At 36.8% G+C, this 23,438-nt stretch overlaps 2 protein-coding genes across 3 annotated transcripts in view; both read right to left on the bottom strand.

The window, feature by feature from the left end:
* Nucleotides 1–6,768: 6,768 nt before the first annotated feature.
* The window catches only part of mRpS9 (mitochondrial ribosomal protein S9), a 39,125-nt gene continuing 22,455 nt past the window's right edge, over nt 6,769–23,438 (bottom strand). The window contains exons 7-11 of one of the 2 annotated variants that reach the window (XM_071589283.1): nt 23,122–23,247; nt 22,343–22,385; nt 22,145–22,260; nt 9,394–9,556; nt 6,769–6,971 (exon numbers count right to left, since the gene is read on the bottom strand). In XM_071589283.1, coding sequence (XP_071445384.1) covers nt 6,880–6,971; nt 9,394–9,556; nt 22,145–22,260; nt 22,343–22,385; nt 23,122–23,247 — 540 coding nt within the window. In that variant the 3' untranslated portion in view covers nt 6,769–6,879. The remainder of the gene's footprint in view (nt 6,972–9,393; nt 9,557–22,144; nt 22,261–22,342; nt 22,386–23,121; nt 23,248–23,438) is intronic. The other variant, XM_071589284.1, reaches the window with a different exon arrangement.
* On the bottom strand, nt 10,525–16,012 carry wtrw (water witch). Its single transcript, XM_071589330.1, has 2 exons — nt 15,934–16,012; nt 10,525–14,491 (listed from the first exon to the last, which is right to left on the bottom strand). Exon 2 carries the CDS (start codon nt 14,472–14,474, stop codon nt 11,355–11,357), a length of 3,120 nt encoding a protein of 1,039 aa, XP_071445431.1. The 5' UTR covers nt 14,475–14,491; nt 15,934–16,012; the 3' UTR covers nt 10,525–11,354.

Raw genomic sequence — 23,438 nt, 5'->3', positions numbered from 1 at the left:
TGAATTGTCATTGAATGATGATGTTTCAAGCATGTTCCGCACAGACAGATGCAAGCTTAAGCAAAACCCCTATCAAGAAGAGGGTGGGGATAGATGAGACAGTCCTGGATTTGTTAGGGTAACACCTTTCTAGAATTCACAAATTCATAAAAAAATTATGGGAGAAACAAGTAATTTTATCAAAAAGTTTTGCTAGAAACCTTAAAATTACATAGGCAATGACTGAGTACTTCTTTCGGAGAAACCAACTCTATATTAAGCATCAGCCAGTTATAAGAGACCAGACAAGAGAGAGTCTATCATAAAAGTAATTCAGTTGAATTCAAGGGTATTGACATCTAAATTCAAAACTATAAAGATTTCAACTATGTGATGAATACCACAAAAAACACTGTCATCAAAAAGAATGACAATTTTCCATCTTCAAGAATTCAGTATTATTTTGCCACATATTAGTGCTCATAGATATGATTAAGAATACCATTGAGAGAAAAGAACAAGAATGTGATTACAGATTTAGGGAGAAGAAAGAATAACACATAAACACAAGCAACTGATAAGTGAAAGAAACATGGAGAAAAGAGCAGTATGAAAATAGGACAAAATGGTATGATCCCAGAAAGACGAAAGAAATGCTAAAAATTATTAAAGAAAGGTATACAACCTAATAAAGCTATAAGGAAATATATGAGGGCTGTCAAGGAAGTAACTTACGTTTTGGCCTAGCATGGCGGTGGGTCAGGCTAGAGCCACATCTTGGTGTCTAAACGTCTCTTCACTTAATACGCATCCTGCTGTGGTAGTGTACAGACTGTGGTTCTCCTACTTTGCTCCCTGCAAACTGTTAAAATGTTCACTGCAATAGACAATCCCACGAGTTGTCAGCCAGGCACATCCAGAAAGTAACTTACACTTTGAAATAAAACATGACCCTAGGGATAAGACAAAGTTTTATTAAAAAACATTTGAAAGGCACATTCTTTGACTATTTTTATAAACAGTCGCCATTCAAATTGATGCATTAGGCTTTCAATTCTATCTCTGAATAGACCTGCTGCCTTACCTTTTAACCAATTGTTTACATCAGCTTGCAATTCTGCATCACTGTTAAAGCACTGTGTTGCAAGCCATGTCTAGCAAGAGATTCATCACTGTGAAATGGTGATTTTTCATGTTATTGTTGATTTTTACCGTTAGTTCATCTGTTACCAGGCTAGGCTACTTGTGGACATTGGTGCAGCCATTTTTAAACTGAATGAACCACTGCTTCACTCTTTATTCTGTCTCTGTACACTTCACAAAGTTGCCTATGAATTTCCATAGGCTTGTGGTTTTTTGCCAATAAAAATCTAATCACAGATCGCACTTCAAAATTTGCAGGATTTTCAATTGCAGCGCACATTTTCACAGTTCGCTAAGAGAAAAGTATAACCAGTCTGCACAATATCACGACTGGATGCATGCTGAGTGTAGGGATGTTTAGAAACCAAGATGATAGTCCTAGTCTTACCCATTGCCATGCTAGGCCGAAACGTGTTCCTTTCTGGTCAGCCCTTATATATTAATTAAAATGAGAGATATTTAAACAAGTTGTGGAGAACACCTTAAAGAATTTCATGGAATTATATATTAAGTCATCAAGCACAAATGTAGAAAGGGAATGTGATGTTAATAATCACAGCTTGGATCCAGAAATACTTACTAGATAGCAGGATACAAAAGTACTCATGAAAATGAAGGTAAACAAGACATTGAAAATTGAAATTATTGCTCAGAACTACTCAAGATTTAGCTGAAAGTACAAGAAAGAATACCAATCAACAAATAGAAGTGCTGCAACAGTATAAATAGCAGTCACCTTCCAACATGTACAAAATACAATAAATGTTCACAGTAAAATTATCTTGGGCTAAGAAGATGATTTTTTCGACTCAGAAAATTGCTGCTACATATTTTGGAAAAAGTTTTAATTATTATTATTATTACTTTTTATTTGCCCATAGATCACAATAAAAAAATACCAGGTGGGTGAGTATGTGCATTATATAAGGCACGTCAAAGAGGAGCAAAGACACAGGCTCAGTTAAGATAAATAAAAGAAATGATGCTCATAGTTACATAAATGTTTGGTACAAACCCATGAACATTGGCTGTAACATGCACATGCAATATCAAATTCAGAAAAATCATTTATCATTAACATGAATCAGACCATGACCATTGCTAGAAACTTAAAGTATGAACTTACTAGTTGGGAATATTGTTGAGATATTCGTCAACCGAGTAGAACATATTGCGCTGTAGACATCTTTTTAATTTATGACTGAATGCAGCAGTTCCCTTTGTATCCTTGATAATTTTGGGTAGTTTGTTATATAATCTGATGCTCATTCCATTGGGTCCTAATTTCAATGCTTTAGTTCTTATATTCCCATAATGGATGTCATTCCTGCCTCTGGTGTAATGATGATGATAGGCAGAGTTAAGAGAATAGTTGCCAATGTTATTTTTTATATATAGAATTAAAAACATAATTTAGATGCACGGAAGTGGTAGCAAATTTAATTCAAGGAAAATAGGCCTTGATGGAGCATTGTGAGGTTTCCTGGTGATGATTCTAATAGCTTTCTTTTGCATTTTAAAGATGGTTTGAGAAATAGCAGCTGATCCCCATAATATTATACTGTAGGTTATATTTGAATAAATTTCTCCATAGTACAAATCGAGTAGTACAATTTTACTTGTAGTTTCATACAGGTGTCTTAATAAGTAGCAAGTTGAACTGAGCTTGTGTTGAAGGGCTTTTATATGAGTATCCCAAGAAATATTTGCACATAGAGAAATACCTAGAAATTTGCATTCTGTCACATGCTCAATTGATTGGTCATTGATTTTTACCAGCAGATCATCTGACATGTTATTATTGCGTGTAAAGTATACTATTTTACTTTTATTTACATTTAAGTCTAGAAGGTTGTCTGTACACCACTTGTTTATTGCAAGTGTGACAGACTTAGATTTTTCCACAAGGCTGGGATATGTTTGTGTTGATATTAATACATTAGTGTCGTCAGCATACAACACTGGTATTATTCCATCATTATTTGGTAAGCAGTTAGGTAGGTCATTGATGTATATCAGAAAGAGGAGTGGCCCAAGGGTTGAACCTTGTGGAACACCTTTGTTAACTTAGTATGCTTCGGATGAATATAGTATTTTGACCCATCAACTGATAACACTACTTTCTGAGTGCGATTATGAATATAGGACTTCATCCAGTTTAAAGGAATTCCTCAAATTCCTATTTTATTGAGTTTAATTAGTAGTCTATTGTGGTTTACATTATCAAAAGCCTTCGACAAGTCAAAAAACATTCCAAGAGTTTTGCGTTTAGCATCTAATGACTCAAGTATGCTGTTGATTGCCTGACATATGGCAGTTGTGGTAGACCTTACAGATCTAAATCTATGCTGAGAATTTGAAAGTAGGAAGTTTTTTTCGAGATAAGATGCTATTTGCATATAAATGGCTTTTTCGAATATTTTAGCAAATGTATTTTGGATGGCTATTGGTCTGTAGTTGTTCAAATCATTGACACAGCCATGGTTTTTATTAATGGGCACTACTTTTGATTCTTTTAATTGGGATGGGAAAATCCCTTGTATCAAATCATTAATTAAAAATAAAAGGGGTGCTTTTATGGCTTCAAAACAATGATGAACAACTTTACCAGGAATTTCATCTGGGCCAGTACTGGATTTGTTTCTGAGTGAGGAGACAATAGTTTTTAGATTGGTTTCAGAACAGGGCTTGGCAAACATTGACGATGGTGCATTTGCAAAAAGCACATTGGCTGGAGAAGTAGTTAGACAAGGAGCTGATACGTAGTATTTGATAAATTTATTAGCTAAAGATGAATAGCTAATGGCAGTGTTATTTTCAGGGTTACAAAGTTTTGGGAGAGTGAGTTGTGGATTTTTCTTACCTCTACAGTCATTAATTATTTCCCATGTAGTTTTGGACTTATTATTGGAAATAAATAATTTATTATCACTATAAGTTCTTTTCATGGTAGAAATCAGTTTACGGTAATACTTTTGAAATTCCTTATAGAGTAACCTTAGTTCATGATTGTTTGAACTTCTACTGGAGATGGCAAGTTTTTTAAGGATAGTTGAGTAGTAACGGATCTCATCAGTTAGCCATGGCTTACATTTTGTTCTATGAAATATTTTATGATGTGTTACTGGAAAACACAATTCAAAATTGTTTGAAAATTGAATAAAAGTAATTGAAACCTTCGTCTACTGACTTAAGGTCATAGACGTTGCTCCAGTTTTGGGACTGTAGAAGGAGCAGAAAATGCTGCATATTTCCATGAGTAAGAGACCGCCTTAGGTAAGTTTTATCATTTAAGCTCTCCATTGGTTGGTTAGTATCAATACTTATTTTCACCATGCAATGGTTTGTTACACCTAGGTCACTAACAGTTGTTACTACTTTTTCTTGGTTAAGGTTGGTCACAGCGTAATCAATTAGGGTGGCAGATGTAGGAGTGACTCTGGTAGGATTATTTCTAAAACATTCCATGCCGTAAGTTTTGAACAGATTCAACAATTCGAATCTGTGAGGGGAGTCAACTAAGAGATTACAGTTTATTTGCCGTTCAGCACGAGTATCCGGTGTTTGCATATAAGGAGCAAAAGAGTTGGTCCAGTTTTTTAATAAATGTATGAATATCACCAGTTGGTGATCTATAGATGGAGATGAGCACGAGCAATCCCACTGGAGTTTCATGGAAACACACGGCACATTCAAAAGTTTTTTATTCCTTCACAGGAACGTCAATTGAGTTAAGTGAGCCCTTGAGTGAGTCAGTTGAGCCCTTGAGTTGAGTCAGTGAGTATGTTGGTAAACCAACTTCATTTCCTATTTTTTTCAAAATTTCTAAATCTGAGAATGGACTAATTGATTTCCCATTAGGTAAAATGAAAAACTGACAAAACCTGCAGACGAATGAGTTATATTCACAAGTCAAGGTAACACTAAAATTTATTAATGTGAGCAAAAAAGGTAGTATTAAGGATTATGGTTCCATTATCTAAAATGGTTCCCTCAGATGTATGAAGACACTATTTAATACTTTCAAGCAAAGTATCAACGAAAGCACCTATAAACCTACTAGAACTTTTTTTTATAAATGATGGAACACCAGTGACTTGTGCTATTTATTCACTACAATTTATCAACAAAAAGGGTTTAGTTGTAGAGTATAAATAATTAGATTGGCCTTACGTCAAGATCTCCACAGCCATGGTTGCTTTCTGGAAATCGTAGCGCAATTTATCTTCTTCGATTAACCATCTAGTTAAAAATGTATTTTTTGATTCAGATATACATGACATTTTACGTAATTGGATAAATGAAGACTGATGATTAAGATAATTAAAGTTTTTGGGTGGAAACAATTAGGCAATTTGTCTGTATGTCAACCTCCCCTAATTAGGGTTTCAAAGCTGAAGCGAAGGTAAATACTCTATTAACATTCTACAATTTTCAATCAAAATTATGAATCTGAAGTCTGAAATCTACAGATTCTAAATATACAAATAATAAAAAACTTCTTTACTCAATATTAAACACTAGAATAAAGTAACTAATTATCTTATTTTAATCGACGAAAGATATATGCATCATCAAATGAATCACATAAAGAATAATATTAATCTATTGATTGAACTTAAGAAAATAATTACATCATCAAAGTCATAAACAGCATGCATTTAGAAATCTGAAGATGATCATGAATGGCATATGAAACTCTGTCTTCACAGAATATTATAGAAAAAACAAATATCAATGGATCCCAGTCAAGGCGAATGATTTTTACACTCTGAAATTGTTGCATCAACCCAAATATTTGCAACATTTTATAAGGTAGACAATTAAAGCATGTTATTGAGTGAAAATTGGAGATTTCCTTGGTCAAAAAACCATATATCTTGGCAAATGTACAAGATGCAGAGTAATAAAGCAATTCCTGCCCTTGATTTTGAAATATTAGTAAGTAAAAATATCATGGCTTACCATGAGGTCTTTTGAAACTAGGCAAGCAGTTGACTCCAAGAAAAACAAAGTACATACCTATTATGCTCTTCATCTAACAAATGTAAGAACCTTATGATTAATGAAGGATATGAGAGGTAAGCAAATATATGTTGCATCCGCGTGTTCTGCCGTATGATTCACTGGCCGAGTAATGGTGTGGGTTCGAGCATCCAAGTCACCGCTGGTGACTCGATGTGGACATAGGCCCACAGTGATAATTGGTGACTCGCCATGGACTTCGGCCCAGTGGTTGATGCCAAACCCCCCCCCCCCCCTTTCTGCCTGGATAGGGATGTTGATAATGACGATGGGTGGCTGATGTGATCCCGAAGAAGCAGTCTGGGACTCGAGATCCGAGAGGAAGGTTGGGCTGGGCCCCTCCTTCTGGTTGGAAGCACCAAGCAGTGTCAAGGGGATATAGTATACATTGTTGTAAACTCTGTTTCTACCTAGATTACATTAAATTTGGGTTAAATCGGGACCACCTTTGTACACTCTTTAGTTCTTTCTTTTCCCCCATTTCTATCAACGAACCCCTCTCAACGTCATAACCCACCAAACTAAAAGCCCCCGTTTACCCTTGAGGCAGCCACTAGACTCGTGGGGTACTTTCTCATGTTGCCAATATTCCCTCGAAGACGCAGGGATATGACATATATCACAAAAATAATTTGAAAGTCTCTATTTTACATGAAATTACAGTTAATTCCTTTTCTTCACTTTACAAAGAGTTTTATTCATAAATTATAACAATTAGGCATTTTGAAGTAATTATCTCTTCTTCCAGGTGAATTTTCTTCGAGCTCCTTCCTGCCCTGGCTTTTTCCTTTCTTTCCGCCGTAAATCCTTGGTTAACAGTCCAGCTGCAAAAGCATTACAGTCTAAGTCTCACAAAAGAATATTAACATATATTTCATTCAAAGTATAATGGCCAATTAGAATGAAAAAGTTTCACATCCCCATACACACACACACATAGCTTAATCACCTGTTATGTACTTAAATTTAGTGCTTCAGACATAATGCTAAAATAATTTGCATCCACAATTGAATTATTAAACTTTGAATCAAATTAACTTAGTGTCCATAATTCTCACCACATAACTCGACACTTTGGGAACAAAAGATTGCTGAATGCCAATTTTTACACTCATTGAACAGTATACAACAGGCAATTAAGCTTCAAAATGACTACATTGATAGCTGTAATTTAATAAATCAAATTATACAATGCAATTGAAAAATTAAAGTAAAAGGCAATAATTTTCTGATTATACTATGCACCCACCATACACATACCCAAGTTTTCATGATCGTAATTCTTAAATGATTTTGTTGCTCTGCCATAATATGGTTTCAGCATACCTAGCTGCATGACCTAGATTCCCTTCCACTTTCATGATAAAAAAAATCATAGGAGAAGAAGCTTACCATTCTTCCTGCCCATGCATGCTGCTATGCATTTTGTATGCAAAAAATTGGACCTTATACATTTAAGGACAATGCTCCTTCAATCATTCTTATTGGCTGTTGATTGACCAACAAAATACTAGCAAGTACATAATATTTCAGAGACAGGGATTCTATACTATATTCTGTTATCGGCTGCTTTTGATGAACTAATTTATGTGATATTATGTTTTTGTAAGATATTGGATCTGATAGTTAAGTAAGGCATATGGTGCCTTCAGCGATGATTGAAAGGTGCAAGAGAAAGGGAAAGACCCAATTCAGCACTCTTCATCTCTTCCGGCTTACTAGCTAGTGTGATAAGAGGGCTGTTGTCTTCAAAACATTTCACCTCTGTAGTCTTACAAACAGGACACTAGGGGTTATGTTTGGACATTTGGATGTAATAAACACATGGGAATGACTTCATAAACACCATTCATTGTACTCATTGGACTAATATAACCTCAAAATTCTTCTTCATCTTCCTCTACCGGTTGCCTTATCAGCCTCCACTTCCCTAAAATCACTCAATAACAGTAGTCCATTGGTCAAGGCAGGTAAGAAACTGACACAGAGACTTATCACTGTTATACCTACTTATAAGTCACACCCAATATTACAATTCGTCCCTGACACTCAACAATGCAAAAATACATTCTTCAACTCCACATGCTTCATGTTCACATTTTTCTTCCTTCACCTCATTTACCAAACATTCTTCCCTCTTTAATGAACATTGCATCACCACTACCCTTTTTCGAACTCATATTTCTTCCAACAATTTCTCTATGCCCTACCACGCCTAGCCCTCAATATTTCTTTTCCTTTCCATCCATTAATTTTTTTCTATTTCTCTCCACACCCACATCTTAAGACGTCCAATCTATGTTTACCATTTTGTCTCATAGAAGGTTATTGAAAAACAGCTCTTATGATAGTATTTAATGCTGAGTTAAATCACATTGTCATTAAAGGACTTAAGCATTGTAAATATCAGTATACATCATGAAGCATTGTGGGGTACTACAATGAAACCAACATGAAAGCTGCTGAAAGATCTGGCATGCCTCTGGTATCATTCAAGTGAATTTAAAATAGAGAGCCATGTTGAATATAGTGAGTAACTGATTGTAGCACTTTTCCATTTGATAATCAAGTGGAAAAGTGCTACGATCAGTTATTAATTATGTTCGACTTCCACCACATCACACCTGAAGCTACTCAAAGAGTCATGTGACCCAAGCCAGAGAATCATATTAATGCTAAAGATAAATGGAAATCAAATATAACTCACTATAAAATGAAACCATATAATTTCATTTAATTCACTTCACCAGTAAATGGAAGGTACAATAATAGCAAATTAATACAGCCAAGAGCATTCTCTAGCATAGCCCATCTAGTACAATTAATTTGAAAGATGTACTTCCTGTACTCATTCACTGCCTAAGTGATAATGAGTGGTCTGAGTAACCAACATCATTAAATTTATACAGCAAGGATTTTGTAATATTTATTTGATGCAATTAAAAAAGTTGCAGGATCTTCTCAAGATAATATTTCTAGGAAAAAACAAGCAAGTGCACCAAGAAATTAAAATTTGTTAAAACAAGTATCTAAAATTCATGTAATTTTGAGCCATTCCCTATAAATAACAATTATTAATTCTACCAACAAGGCTAGATGTAGCTTATGAATGAGAGGCACCATGTACAACAGTGAGGTAATCTTGGCTGAGCAAGTTTCAAGTCAGATATACAATGAAATTCCAAAGCCTCCTTTTATAAATCACCATTGAAAATGTTAGGCTTATTAAAAAAATAACATAATTACCCAGCCGCATCTTTTCAACCATGTCAATGCTAACAAAGCTACGCAGCCCCCATGCAATAGCCCATCTAACAGCACCAGCTTGGGATGTGACTCCACCACCCATTACAGTTGCATCCACATCAACTTGGTCAATCAAACCAGTAAATATCAATGGAAATATAACCTAGGAAAAAAATTCAGAGTTAGTAAACCGAATATTACACACAATATACATGGAACATAAGTTTACTTGATATTGTGATACCCTTTAGACCTGAAAAGTTGACTGAGATTCAAAACAACATTTTTAGACAGCCATAATGGGCTGAAACACAGAAATCGCCATTGACATAAATACAGTTCAGGTTTAAACCAATGAAAATATTTTTCTTCAAAAAAAAAAACCTATTTATTCAAACATCTGTATGAAGTCTTCCATTGGAACTTTTTATGAAAGTTTTTTAACATATATATACCAGAATCAGTAAAAATCATATTGAGTGCAAAAATATTACTGAAATCCCTCCATGCCTATGAATCAAATTCTGGTTCGGAACTCCTAAAATAATATCACCAAGTTAACTAACTGGAATTACCATTAATTTTAGAAGAATTGAAGATGTAACCTCAATATAACATCTTTACAATCATATGAAAAACCAATAACAAAAACAGAAAGGTGATGTTTCAGGTTGGAGCCCAAAGTCCGACAGCACATGGCATTCACTGAGTCAGGGAAGGAAGCTAGTTCCTTTTTCTGTGCCAACTGTGGTTCCCCAGAAGACCTGGTACCCAAAACATCACCAAGGATTGGTGAAACTGAGAGTACACCAAGGCAATGTAATTGGACTTGGGCCTTCCAGTAAGTACGCCAGTGCTGTAGCCACTGGGCTACCACACCTCATAATAAGTAAATATTTTTTAGCCAAATAGCTATTTAAAGTAAAAATTCACCACTAATCCTACTGGTTAATTAGTTTGGACTCTATAGGCTCTTCAAGTGCAAAGAAATTGAGAATACATTGTACATCCATATACTTGATAGTAGCGGCATCAATATTCATTTATTTTGTCATATATTACATACAAAAAATATAACAGTAATTGATTAAAAATTCTTTATAAAAATAACAATCATTCCTCTCAAAAAAACAAAACAAGAATATTTATAAGAAAAGCAAAATTAATAAGTCTCATGGCATGCAAGAAATATTTTAAGAAAAAAAATATTGCAAATACTGAGTATTAATAATGAGTAATAAACTTTCTTCACCATTCAGACCTTATAAGTAGAGTAACTGGCCACTTTTAATATCATATCTTAAATAATTATCCTTACTCAGCTCCTAACTAATTATCTTCCATAAATGGTTTAGTTTGCTTTAAGAGAATCAAAATGTCTCTTGTAGTTTTAACATTTCAAGATTACTCTTTAGGCAAAATTGACATCTCTAATTGTCGCAGATTCACATTCAATAATATTCTGGAGAAAGGGATTTTAAATTCTGTGGGGAGTACAATTACAAAAAACTTACTAGAACTATTAGCAATTTCAAGCAGTTATAGCTTTTAGTTCTTTAATTTTATTACGACCCTTAACACACCTGAGTATATATAAATACCAAATCACACTTATACATGTAACGTTCAAAATGAACCCAAGGTGCTTAAATTCCAACTTGATAAATATTTCTGGGAATGTGTAACCAGTCAATTATTTGCTGAAGTTCATTATCACAGAACAGGAGATATCAACAGATCATGTTCAAAATAGTTAAATGGCAGAAACAGATGTACCCATTTCATAGAAAACAGGAGACAAGCTACAACAGTCATATTTCCACTGATGGGCATTGCCATTCATTTCCACTAAAAAAATTTAATGCTTATTGAATACACTGTGGAATACTACAGGAATCGATTAATAAATCATTTTGCTGATTACAAAAATATAATATCTGCACAACTTTTAACCATACATTTTATAATGACTCTTCGCTTATTTTTCTACATGGTTTATGGGCATTTCTGTCGGTGTTCACCAGAGTTTCTAAAGAAATACCTATCTTTTCTAAAGACTTTTTTATTTCCCCAACTTCTTTGGTAAGACGAGCTATATCTTCTTTCACTAATTTATCTTCCCGCTGTCTGCCACCTACAGTTTTAAATGATGATTGTGTGCCACAGTGACGGCAGAAACGCGTAAGAGTGGACTGAGCTGATAAAGTATCTGCTGAACCATTTGGTACATCGGCTGCCATTTGGCGTAGCTTATTCCTACTTCTGGCAACTTCAAGGGCATCTGCAGTTACACTTGGTGGTAAGCGGCGGTCCCTAGGATCACATGGGCGGACACTGAGAACTACACGATATGCAGAGGGTGAAACCAGGGCAGATCTCCTCAGAAACCGGAGCAAACGAAATCTTAGACCACAAACTTTATCTGCGCCTGCAAATAGTGCAGATTCAACATATGCCACCAACTCTGTCTGCTGAACTAGCCCTGTTAGTCCAGCAGTTCTTTGGAGCCCTTGAATATCATGCACAGCAATTCCAACTAGCAGATTCATTAAAGCAACAGAAACAAGTAAAATAAATGTAACAAAAATTACAGTCGGTATAATAGATTCTTCAATTGGCTTTTCTCTTCTTAGCACGTCATCACTCACTTCCCCTGTGGCATATATGAGAACTTTTACAAATGATAGGAGAGATGTGGGAAACTGATCATCTGCAGGGAAAAGGATCATGAAAGCAATCAAAAATCCAATGAGTAGACAGGCATAAGCCAGTAGTAATCGGTAAAACTCTTTCAAAACAGTTGAGTACATATGAACATAAGCAGCAAAAGAAGGCAAGTGGCCAATGACAGACAGTAGATCAATCCATGCACAAAGAAGAGATATTGACCCAATTGGTCTCACCCAACTTTCATGATCACCTTTAATACCCTGTACAGCACACACTATCACAGCACCAGCAAGCATAGTCCACTCTAGAAGATTCTGAGCCTGTAAAACATAGTGACGAATTGATGTAGCACCACTCCCCAAAATACCCAATCCCTTCCTCAAGAATTCTATAACAATCAGAACACAAAGAAGGTAAAATGAAATTATGATCAAGTAATACTTTTTGCTAAATTCTGTAAAGTCATTAGTTTTGCAATCACTTTCAGCGGGAGCAATGGTTATATTGGCTGTATTATTAAGTCCATTGCAACTTTTCCCAGTACAATTTGTAGCAGAAGTAACATTCTTTGTTAAATCGGCATTGCTCCCAACAACATCGGGTTCATGAGAATCATCAGAAATGCATCCGTTGGTCACGATTGCATAAAATGAGAACACAAGAACAAAAATAGTACAAAAAAATATTCTCGCCAAATAAAATTTTCGCACGCGACCCCACTTAAGGTGAAGAAAAGCCCGGCATAGTGGATGCTCTAACAGAGTCTCTGCTTGACCTTCGTCCACCATCGTTTTCATGAATCGCGTCTCCCGGCCGCCTCCGTGGCGAATCAGAGCTCGGAAATCAAGACGTACTTCCACCTCCCTCCTAGGGGGAGATTCCGGATCATCGTGATCGGACAGAGTGACGGCAGAATCTAGGATTTCAACGACGGTGGAAAGGCAGGCTGGGGTCCGTCGCGCAACCAACCCTAGGGTGGTGGGCCCATCAAGAGCGTCATCCCCGTTGGAATTCCAGCAAAACCACTCCCACCACCCGCAACTCGATTTCTCGTGAGGTGGCGAACTTCTGGCAGTCAAATCTGCGCCGGATCGTATTAGAGCGTCTACGCACCCAGGCAACTCATTTATGGCCGCGAGATGAAGTGGAGCCCGACCGTATGCGTCCGACACGCATGGGTCGGCATTAGCGTTCAGCAGCGCAGTCACCGTCTCCACTACGGGCACAGAGAACGCTGGCCGGCGCCTCCCCGACACAGCGACGTGAAGGGGCGTCCGCCCTTCGGAATCTGCTAAATTTGGATCGGCGCCGGCTCTCAGCAATTCCCCCACCGCGTCTGAAGCTTGGGATCTAGCGCTTAGGTGAAGTGGGGTTTGCCCACGAGAGTCCAGCGCTTCGACATTCGCTCCTGCCTTAAGGAGGACACGTATTCCTTCGGTGTCTCCGTCACCGGCCAATATGTGAAGAGGGGTGAAGCCATTATGATCTTGCGTTTTCTCGTTCAGATTCGCCCCGGCAGCCAAAAGGATTGGGATGCAATCCATGTGACTGAGTTCGGCCGCCACGTGAAGAGGGGCGTAACCCCTTGCCCCGAAAGCATTGACGGAAGCGCCTGCGGCGACAAGGGCGTCGAGGCACTCAGTGGCGTTGGCTCTCACAGCGTACCCAAGGGCAGTCTCGTCTTCGTTCTCCACAGCCAATTCGGCTCCAGATGAAAGGAGTAATTTCAGTATCTCGGGAGAATTTCCAAGAGCTGCGCAATGCAGCGGGGTAAGTAATAATTGAAGTCTACCCAATGAAACAGAATTAACATCCGCATTCCTGGCTATAAGGGCTTTCGCAACTGTAGGATCGCCAGATAATGCACAGAGATGTACGGGACCTAATCCTGTTTCTTCATCTCTTGTGTCCACTCCAATGCCTTCAACCAACATTCTGTCTACAATGTCTGCGCGCCCTACAAACGTAGCCCATAGAAATATTACTTTTTTTGATGATCTTGTGTAAGATTCAAACGCTTCAGATTCTTCATTGTTGCCTTCTATTGTCTCCAAAAACTTAACTCCTGATGATCCTATTAGTCTCCTCATGCGGTCCATTAAACTGTGACGCACTCGATCTTTGCATATACGAACGCTCAAGACATCATCCATGGAATGCTGTATTTCAACTGCCTTTTCAACCAGATCTCCAAGATATACTTCGTCCCCTGAAGATAAGGCATCGTTTGTAAAACCTGCTACACCCCCTCGATCTTCGGAAGGCATCAAGTCCCTCTGTTTCCTGGACTTCCACCGTTTCAGGAGGGACGGGGTTACCGATTTATATCGGAAAGAAGTCTCTTTCGATGGCTTCCTCTCCACGACCGTCATGCTTGTCGCACGGTCCATCCTAACCCTCTTCTTCTCCATTTCTCCACAAAATAGGCCTGAAAATTTCAATTCGTTTATTATCTCTCATAAGAGTTGCTATTGTGATTTTTATAGCATTTTTAGCTAAACATAATATAGTAATATTCAATCACACAAATATACACACCTTATAAATAAGCACACACCCATCTTACTTATATATATTATTTCATTCACTTCGTATTTTCGCATTGTAAAATAATGCAATACCAAAGCTGATTATTTTGGAAAAATGCTTCTCAAAGGATAACAATCAAAATTATACAGAACGATTGGAAACCTAACAATACAAGTTGTAAGACATATCGTCTATTTGAAAATAAAGAGAGGAGGGGGTTATCTTTGAATAAGTTCAAAATGGAATTTTGACCTTGGAGATATTATTTTGCATGGAAAAGATATCCTTGAGATAACACCACTTGGCCATCAGCAATAACAGTCTTATCTACCCTCGTATCCTCCCATCTTAAAGAAATAATTGAAGTTCAACGCAGAGAGCTACTGTTCCGAAAAACGACAACTTCAATCGGAAGGAATAGCTTTATTGGAAAATCTATTGTACTCGTATTTTAACTAACAGATGACCTCACTACAAGTACTTGTACCTGAACTACTACTTCTACTTCCCGTCGTTAAAAAAAACAAGTTTGGGATACAAGTTTCCTGCACTCGGTAAAAACACCACTGGCATCCCTAAATACATGAAACTTTATTTGGTGATGAACATTATTACGTCATTGAAGAGGTAGATCCAAGTGGGTTTTTCCAATTGGAGAACGTTTTTCACGCAAATAGAATTCTACGTAAATATATACTACGCTCGAATCTAATTTTGAATACCTACTGCATCCCAGTGTTAAACTCAACTTGTATGACGTGCATCAGTCTCTAAATGAGTGCATTTGGTATTTAATTTAACATGATTTTCATTTTACCTCGCATGAAAAAATATTATGACCCTAATTACGTTCATATATGAACACATGAACTCAGCCCCACGCTGGTTTTCTAGATCCGATTCTGCGCTATTGAAAATTAACAGGTGGGCAAGAGGTACAATAATAATGACTACATACACAGTAACATAACCTCATGAAAACAATGCAAAAGGATGTTTGAAAGCTACGAACGACACGTAAAGTCCTGCCTGTGAGAGCCTCAGAATTGAGGCCTCGACTCGACAGCGATTATTAGAGATTTACACGGGAATTTTAACGCCCGTGAGTCACCGTTGCCAATGTGAACCAACACGACGATGAGCTAGCGAAGCAGATGGCTAATACTTAGAGACATTGACAGACGATGCACGACTGATGAAAATTTACACATAGGCGTGATAAATGCAGCGATTAACCTTAACGGTTTAATTATAATGCTAAGCAAGTATGCAGAGAGGCAGCCAAATATTAAATAACAAGAACATAAGAATGAATGTATTACAACATGCAATTTTACTCACCTAAAAGTTGCTTTTTAAAATCCGTGAATAAAATTCACCAAAACTCACGGAGAAGCCATATCCAAGCACATCCCACGGCCGCTCTCTTTCTACTACACTGGTGCCAGCCTATGCAGGATGGCATCTGAGGAAATTGAACTTTTTGCCATCGAGCGCCATCGCTGTCACAACGAAGAACTACGAGGAGAAACGCGCGGTTTGTTGGATCTCACGTTGACCTATATTTTAAAAGTTGTCGACTGTCTGGAGGTTACTATTCATATAGTTCCTCAATTTTACTGGTGTAATATTTACTAGCACTGTTTCGTTCTGCACAAACAACCAAAACGTTAAGTTTCTCCATGGCATGGATGAATAAAAATTATTATTAAATTATGTCTCATTCGGGAAATAAGATAAGTAATAAAATGAGAAAGCATTGGCCTTTAGACGAATAAGCGGAAGTTCAAAATAAACCAGAAGAGTTTTCGGAAAATGTCGGCGAACTAATACTTAATTGCGAAAATGGATAAAATAAAATAAATTCAACATTTATAGTCATTGTCACCAAATGGCAAATGTGTTCGACTGTAACTGTTGTTTGAGACCCACTTGGCCATAGGTATTATGAAAACAACCCCTAGGAAAAAAGAGCAAACAAGGCTAATCCCAAATGCCGAAGGCCCAATACAAATGTTAACAGTTAATGCAAATATGGGTAAGTTTAAATTCATACTTTGCACAACAAAATAAAACTGTGGCTTCAAAGTTTCTCAAAGTAAAAACTTAACACAACGATTATTTAGGAATTAAAGATATATCCCTTACAAAATAAAAAAAACATTGTATAGGCCGATTCAACCCCGTGCAAAAATGAGTAATTTCTGAAATCTAAGAACTAATTGCAGTTTTAAAAATATCAATATTTGTTGAGATGTGCAGATTTTTTCGCATTTCCTCAGTTCTCTTAAAGAGCTACCAAAAAAATTGAAAATATTCCTGACTTGGTCATTACATTTCACTCACTATGTAATACGAGGGTTGCTAATTATATTTTCAGCCTAATAATGAAAAGACAGTAATTTAATGTTGAAAATGGCTCAATAGTTTTTCGAAGTATTCTCCATGATAATCAATACACTTTTGCATGCACTCGAACCAATTTTCGTAACACTTTTTCCACTTCGATTGAGGAATCACCAAAACATGGTTTTTGAATGCATCAACGGCTTCTTCAGGCGCCGAAAATCGTTGGCCAAGCAATTGTTTCTTGATAAACGGGAATAAAGAGAAGTCATTTGATGCTAAATCATGATTGTAAGGAGGATGGTCCATAAATTCGAGGTTTTGGCCAGTCAAATACGAGGTGGGTAGTTGTTTCAGCCGATCTGTGAGAGCTTTCGTCGTCATGATGAAGGATGATCCTTCGTTGCTGCTTCTTTATCCGTACTTCACCAAGCACTTCTGACAAACAAATGCTCGTGTACCATTCAGAATTCACGGTTCTACGTTGTCCTAACGGTACGATTGCCACATGTCCGGTTATTCCGAAGAAACAGGATATCATTCGCCTCGATGTTCTTCATGCAAGAATCACTTTTTTCGGTTTCGGCTCGTCTTGGAAGCCCCATTTAGTGGATTGCTGTTTTGTTACGGGCTCATACGCATATATCCAAGATCCACCTCTGTAGATTTCGTGCACAGCTTTTAATGCACCGCGAATGTATTTCTTGAGCAGTTCTTTGCACTAAATGACACGAACATCTTTTTGAGCTTTGTCAAATTATGCGGGATCCAATGCAAACAAATTTTTTTCACAGCTGAATGTTCATGCAATATCTTAATAATGCTTCCCATACTAATCCCCAAGGATGCCTCAATCTCACGATAAGTCACATGACGACCTTTCTTTACTAGTTCTTGCACAGCATCAATGTTTCCTGGCACAACAACTGATTTTGGACGACCTTCACGACTTTCGCCACTGAGCGAACGGCGGCCATGATGAAATTCGTTACACCAGCGTTTCACAGAGGTAAATGATGGGGCTTCATCGCCAAAGGTGGAAGTAAGTTGATCGATGCACTCCTGTCTTGATAATTCACGTCGAAAGTCGTAAATAATCATCGCACGAAAATGCTCAACTCTATTTTTTTGCTGAGACAAAATTTTCGAGTCACTGTAAACAACACAAGTTATGATCAAACGACCAAATTTTCTGAAGAAAGTTAGCGTTGAAAGGGTCAAACTTTCACATAGATATATCAGATGGCGCCTACAGCTCTTCCTCTTGTCAAGGCTCAAAATATATATAGCAACCCTCGCAGGTGTCACATGCTGCAATTGATGGCACTGCAATTAGCATTCATGGATTATGAGAGGTATAACATAGGTATACTGAATAAACCAGCTAAGAGTTTAGTCAGCATGTTATGATCACTAGGAGAAGGCAGCCAGAAAGTTCCCCACATACCATTTGGTACTATTGGTTGTGCAAGCCACAGGGCTTAATTCAAGCAACCAGTTATTCACCTCAATGCTATTCTGATGACAATCTATTCTCATATCCTGTTTATTTGAACATAACTGTTACATTATACAAGGTGTGATCAAAAAAAGACAGGGCTAATTTTATAACTTGTTTATTTCGACGGATACAGCTTCATCAAACTTGTCGCCCTCATAGTAGATGCCTTGGCTGACAACACACCTTTGCCAACGTTTCTTCCAGCTTTCGACCCATGCCTGGTAAGCCACCTTACGGATCCTCTTCATGTCTGTCGTACAATTAGTTTTAATGTCCACAGCAGAGTAGAATCTGCAACCTTTCAAGGTTGATTTTAACTTTGGAAACAAAGTCTGACAGAGCCACGTCTGGAGAGAGGGGTGGCTGTGGGATCATGGAAATTCCGTTTCTGGCAAAAAATCTAGTCACGATTAGTGCCATGTGAGCCGGCGCGTTATCGTGGTAGAAATGCCATTGTTTCTCCATATGTCTGCCCTCTTTCGGCTCATTGAGACCCTCAGTCTCTTCATAACCTTTGAGCAGAAATCTTTGTTGACGGTTTGACCTTGAGGGACATATTCGTAATGAATCAGCCCTTGCCAATCGAAGAAACACACCTGCATGACCTTCACATTGGACCGGGACATGCGAGCTTTCTTTGGTCGCGGAGGATGAGGACCTTTTCACTGAGAAGACTGGGCCTTTGTCTCAACATCATAACCGTAAAACCAGGCTTTGTCACCGGTTACGATGGTTTTAAGAAACTCTGGGTCGTCATTGGCTCGATCCAGAGTTCCTGACAAATATCCACAGATTTTATCTCTGTTTATTAGTCATCACCTGAGGGACAAATTTTGACGCAAGTAACATGTGTTATGCCCAAAATGTCTGCCAAAATTGTCCGACAGGATCCAAAACTAATGTTCACTTCCTCGGCTATCTCCCTAACAGATTTGCGCGCACCCAAATCGTTTACCAATTTGACATGGTTGGGGTCTATCGAAGTGGAAGGCTACCCTGTTTGCGAATCTTCATCTGTTGAGGTTCTGCCTGATTTAAAAAGACTGTACCACTCAAAACACTGGCTTCGACTCATAGCTTTATCAACAAAGGCTTGCTGAATCATTCCAAATGTCTCCGTAATGCATTTGCCGACAAAATTTCACGCACACACCCTGTTCCTCTAGCTCCTTTATTGCTGCCGTTGCATGCGGCGAAGAACAGGTTAAGACACGTACCGCTGCTGCTGTGTAATAACTCGACGTAAACAAACACAACACCTCTCGTTTTAGTCCTTAGTCGGCAGATGTGTCGCTAGACGGTGCACTGTGTCTCGTTTCGATCTATTGAACGGTTTGTGCAGAATAAAATCAGTCCGGTCCATTTTTGATCACACCTTGTACACATAAATCAGGTTTAGGAAACGTCTTTATTACAACAACATTGTAAAAATGTGCCAAGGTGATTCCATAATCAAATATTCTGAGCTTCATCCACCCATTCTAATTTTGCACAAATTTCCACATGCCCTACCAAATATGTCATCTCTTTCTATTGAAATATTATAACATAGTAAGTACTTGAAAAGCTAGGATATCAAACACAAGAATATAGGTAATGAATTTTGTTTAAAGCTTTAAGTGCTAAAAAAATTAGGCCAGAAATGCCTCTTTGCTATTGTATGGCTTAAAACAAGCTTACCTGAAACTTACAGACAGGAGCTTAACTATAATGTGATTCTGTTCTAAACCAGTTGAAACAGAATGAACTTCAAATGTGTCTTGAAGTCACTTATGTACATAAATTACTTTAATCTCCCTTACAAGTGAGGCAATTTGATTAGAATGTAAGAGCCTCAATAGACTTAGACAAATGTGCAGAAAGGTTTGTTGATACTTATGTAGTTAAAGAAGAGGCAGGAGCAAACAATTTAATTGTTATCCCACTTTGAGGACTAGGAGAAGGGTATGCAGTGTATCAATCCATGTCAGGATTGATTTTAGTGGTAGACCTAAAGACTGAATATTCAACTCCTTCTAGTCTTTTCACCTGAATGTCACGGGCAAAATAGGTCACATTATTAGTATTAATAACATTGCTTTGAATAGGGATATTTCTGCAAAACTGTGAAAGAAAAATTTTTCTCATCAAATGTACTCAATGAAATAACTCACCAGGAGGAAAATACAAGATGCCTCATATAAATCATATTCTGTAAAATAGCAAATCCTATACTGTTGTCAATTTTCTTAGCTAGCTCATCAATTATCGCAGATAACAATAAATATCTTTCCTCATCATGGACATTAGAGCATTCATCTCTTTATTTATAATCACCGTTTCACACATTAGACCTTCACTCATCACATTCTCTCTATAAACTTGAAAAAACTGAGGTGAGATTTTAATCGTTTAATACCTTTTGATAAACAAAAATCTTATTACTGCACAAATCCGTTAGCACACAGTTTGGACAACATTAGTAAATCAAGCAAGAGCGACATGAAGTCTCATCTAACATAATCGGATGCATACCAGGTCATAATACACACTGACTCTATGGGGATGGCACAAATCTTTCCCCACTTTGCACTGAACCACTTAAAAACAGAACTTACTTTCTGCATAGGTCTTATAAATGCTATACCCAATCACTCAGTCAATGAGAAGATGTTCAAAAAATTACTTAGCAAAAAATATACGAAATAGATACTAGGGTAATTAGTGAATCTTGAAAATACTGTTTTGTTCTAGTTCAATGCAACACTTATACGCATACTTTGATTTTATATAGAGGAAGAGAACATTCATACCTCTGCATACACTAATTCATGATGACTATTTCAGGAATTACACTTATTTAGGGATTACAAGACTACAGGTGGAGATTGGACGGATAAGATAACACACGCAATGTACAGTTATTTTGCAAATTTTTAAAGTAAGTAGGCAGTCTGAAGTTCACAACTAAATGATCATTTTTTGGCCACTTCCCCAAGGTTGCATTCTTAAAAATCCATCGGAGTACCTAGATTTTCAGATGAGGCCACATAATTTTAATCAGTAGGCCATTACAAGGAAATGTGAAAACCCAGACCCTATCCCTTATGGAATATTCAATACAATGAAACTATCATTTAAAGATAAAAGTAACTCTCAGAATGAAGTATCATAGGTAGAATAAAATTCACTTTTCTGATTGAGGCCACCCTTCCACTTACTCTTAGACAAATGGAAATTATTATACCAATAAAAATAACTACCTTACGATAAACTAACAGGTGACCCTGTTTAGGAATTTATTTACCAAACAACCAAAACATACTAATATTTTAATTTTTAAGGCAGTATTATGAACAAGAAATTTAATTTTTCTTTGAATGTTTCCCTGGAATTTTTTATCTCATGCTCTCATGAGTTCACAATGAAAATTTTCTACTTCACCCCATTTCCAACATACTTCTCATTTCCAGCCACTATTCACATAAATATCTTTCACAATACAAGTATATTGCAGTTTTTTGAAGGAGAAAACAAATTCTAAGAGAGTAATATAATGTTGACAGCATAAGAATTTTATAATATATTCAAGCTTCACAAGCTTGATTCTTAAAAGATGGGATGAAATATATAATTACCCCATGCCGCACATTTAATACAAAACAAAAATTAATTCATCAAAAATAAATCTTGGTATCACAAAAAATATTAGCTCATAACTCTCACCTGTTCCCGAGATTGCAAGTTTGTAAAATAGAGAATGTCCATCCCGTTGATACGTATATTTCCAGATCCAGGATACGTAAGAGTTGCCTTTGCAATGGCTGTTTTCCTACTGGCCTCTGGCAAATCATAAAAAGACCATCATCACATTGCAACATAAAAGTAACAAAGACCAAATGGAAGAGAGCAAAGGATACATACCAGTAACATGAACAACAGACTTTCCATCTTCACGAACTTCTGGCTGTAAAGAAAAATAAATGCACAGTTTTATATATTCTAATGCATTTTATACATTTTAATGGATTCCTTGACTGAAAATAAGTGAGAACAAATGGTTCAAAAAATTATAAGCATAGATGAGTCCGTAAAACAATATATCCTTTGACATTAGGTCATTTCCACCTATACCATGGAGAAATTCAGTGCAGTAAAACCAAAAGCAGTGAATTACACCACTAATATGGGTGAACACAGCAGATCATTTTATGAGTACCGACTGTTTTATAAGCAAGACATTGAAATGGTGACTTTTCCATTGAAAGGTTTTTTCCGAGCCGTCTAGAAGTCAACATGTGAATGCATACATATTACATAATGACTGCAAGAAAACTAAAGGTGAAAAATATGGTTTATACATGAAAATCAAGAGGAAATTAGTTATAGAACTTGGAGACTTGAGGATGGGTGCTGCAAATTCTCAAGGGCCAACCAAAATCTTCAAACTACTTAGATCATGTTAAAGCAACACGGACTTTCAGAGATTGACTTGAAAAAAAGAGCCTGAAAGTGATCACTTTAATGCCGGGAGGTGTTGAAATCAGATCTTATGTTTTCTATATACAATGAAACAAACTCAAGTACAATTTGTATTGAAAATAAATGGGTTTTAGATCACCAGGAATTTTTTATTACCACAGAAATGCAGTTAACTGGAATTTAATTCTTGTTATCTTGTAGAATCAGATCAAACAACTTACCTTGGGAATATCCTCTGTTTTGGTCTGACTCATGAGTAATTTTCGGAATTTAAATACATGATCCTTAATTCTAGAAGCATAGGGATGACAAACAAGTCTTTCCATAGCCTTGACAAAATTTTCATACTGTAAAAAAAAGGAACAGAAAAGTGAGATATGTTTTTAACAGCTCAAGAATAGACATGATATATATATACATACATATATATATATATATATATATATATATATATATATATATATATATATATATATATATACATATATATATACAATGTAATTCACAAATAAGAGAAATTCACTGTTTCCTTGAAGTG

The sequence above is a fragment of the Hetaerina americana genome, unplaced genomic scaffold (genome assembly GCF_022747635.1).
Source record: "Hetaerina americana unplaced genomic scaffold, ioHetAmer1.1.p SCAF_36, whole genome shotgun sequence".
Classification (NCBI taxonomy): domain Eukaryota; kingdom Metazoa; phylum Arthropoda; class Insecta; order Odonata; family Calopterygidae; genus Hetaerina; species Hetaerina americana.
This window is presented reverse-complemented; position numbering and strand designations above follow the sequence as displayed.

Excerpts from the sequence above, each read along its gene's own strand:
- wtrw (XM_071589330.1), bottom strand. The coding sequence starts at position 14,474 with ATGGAGAAGAAGAGGGTTAGGATGGACCGTGCGACAAGCATGACGGTC.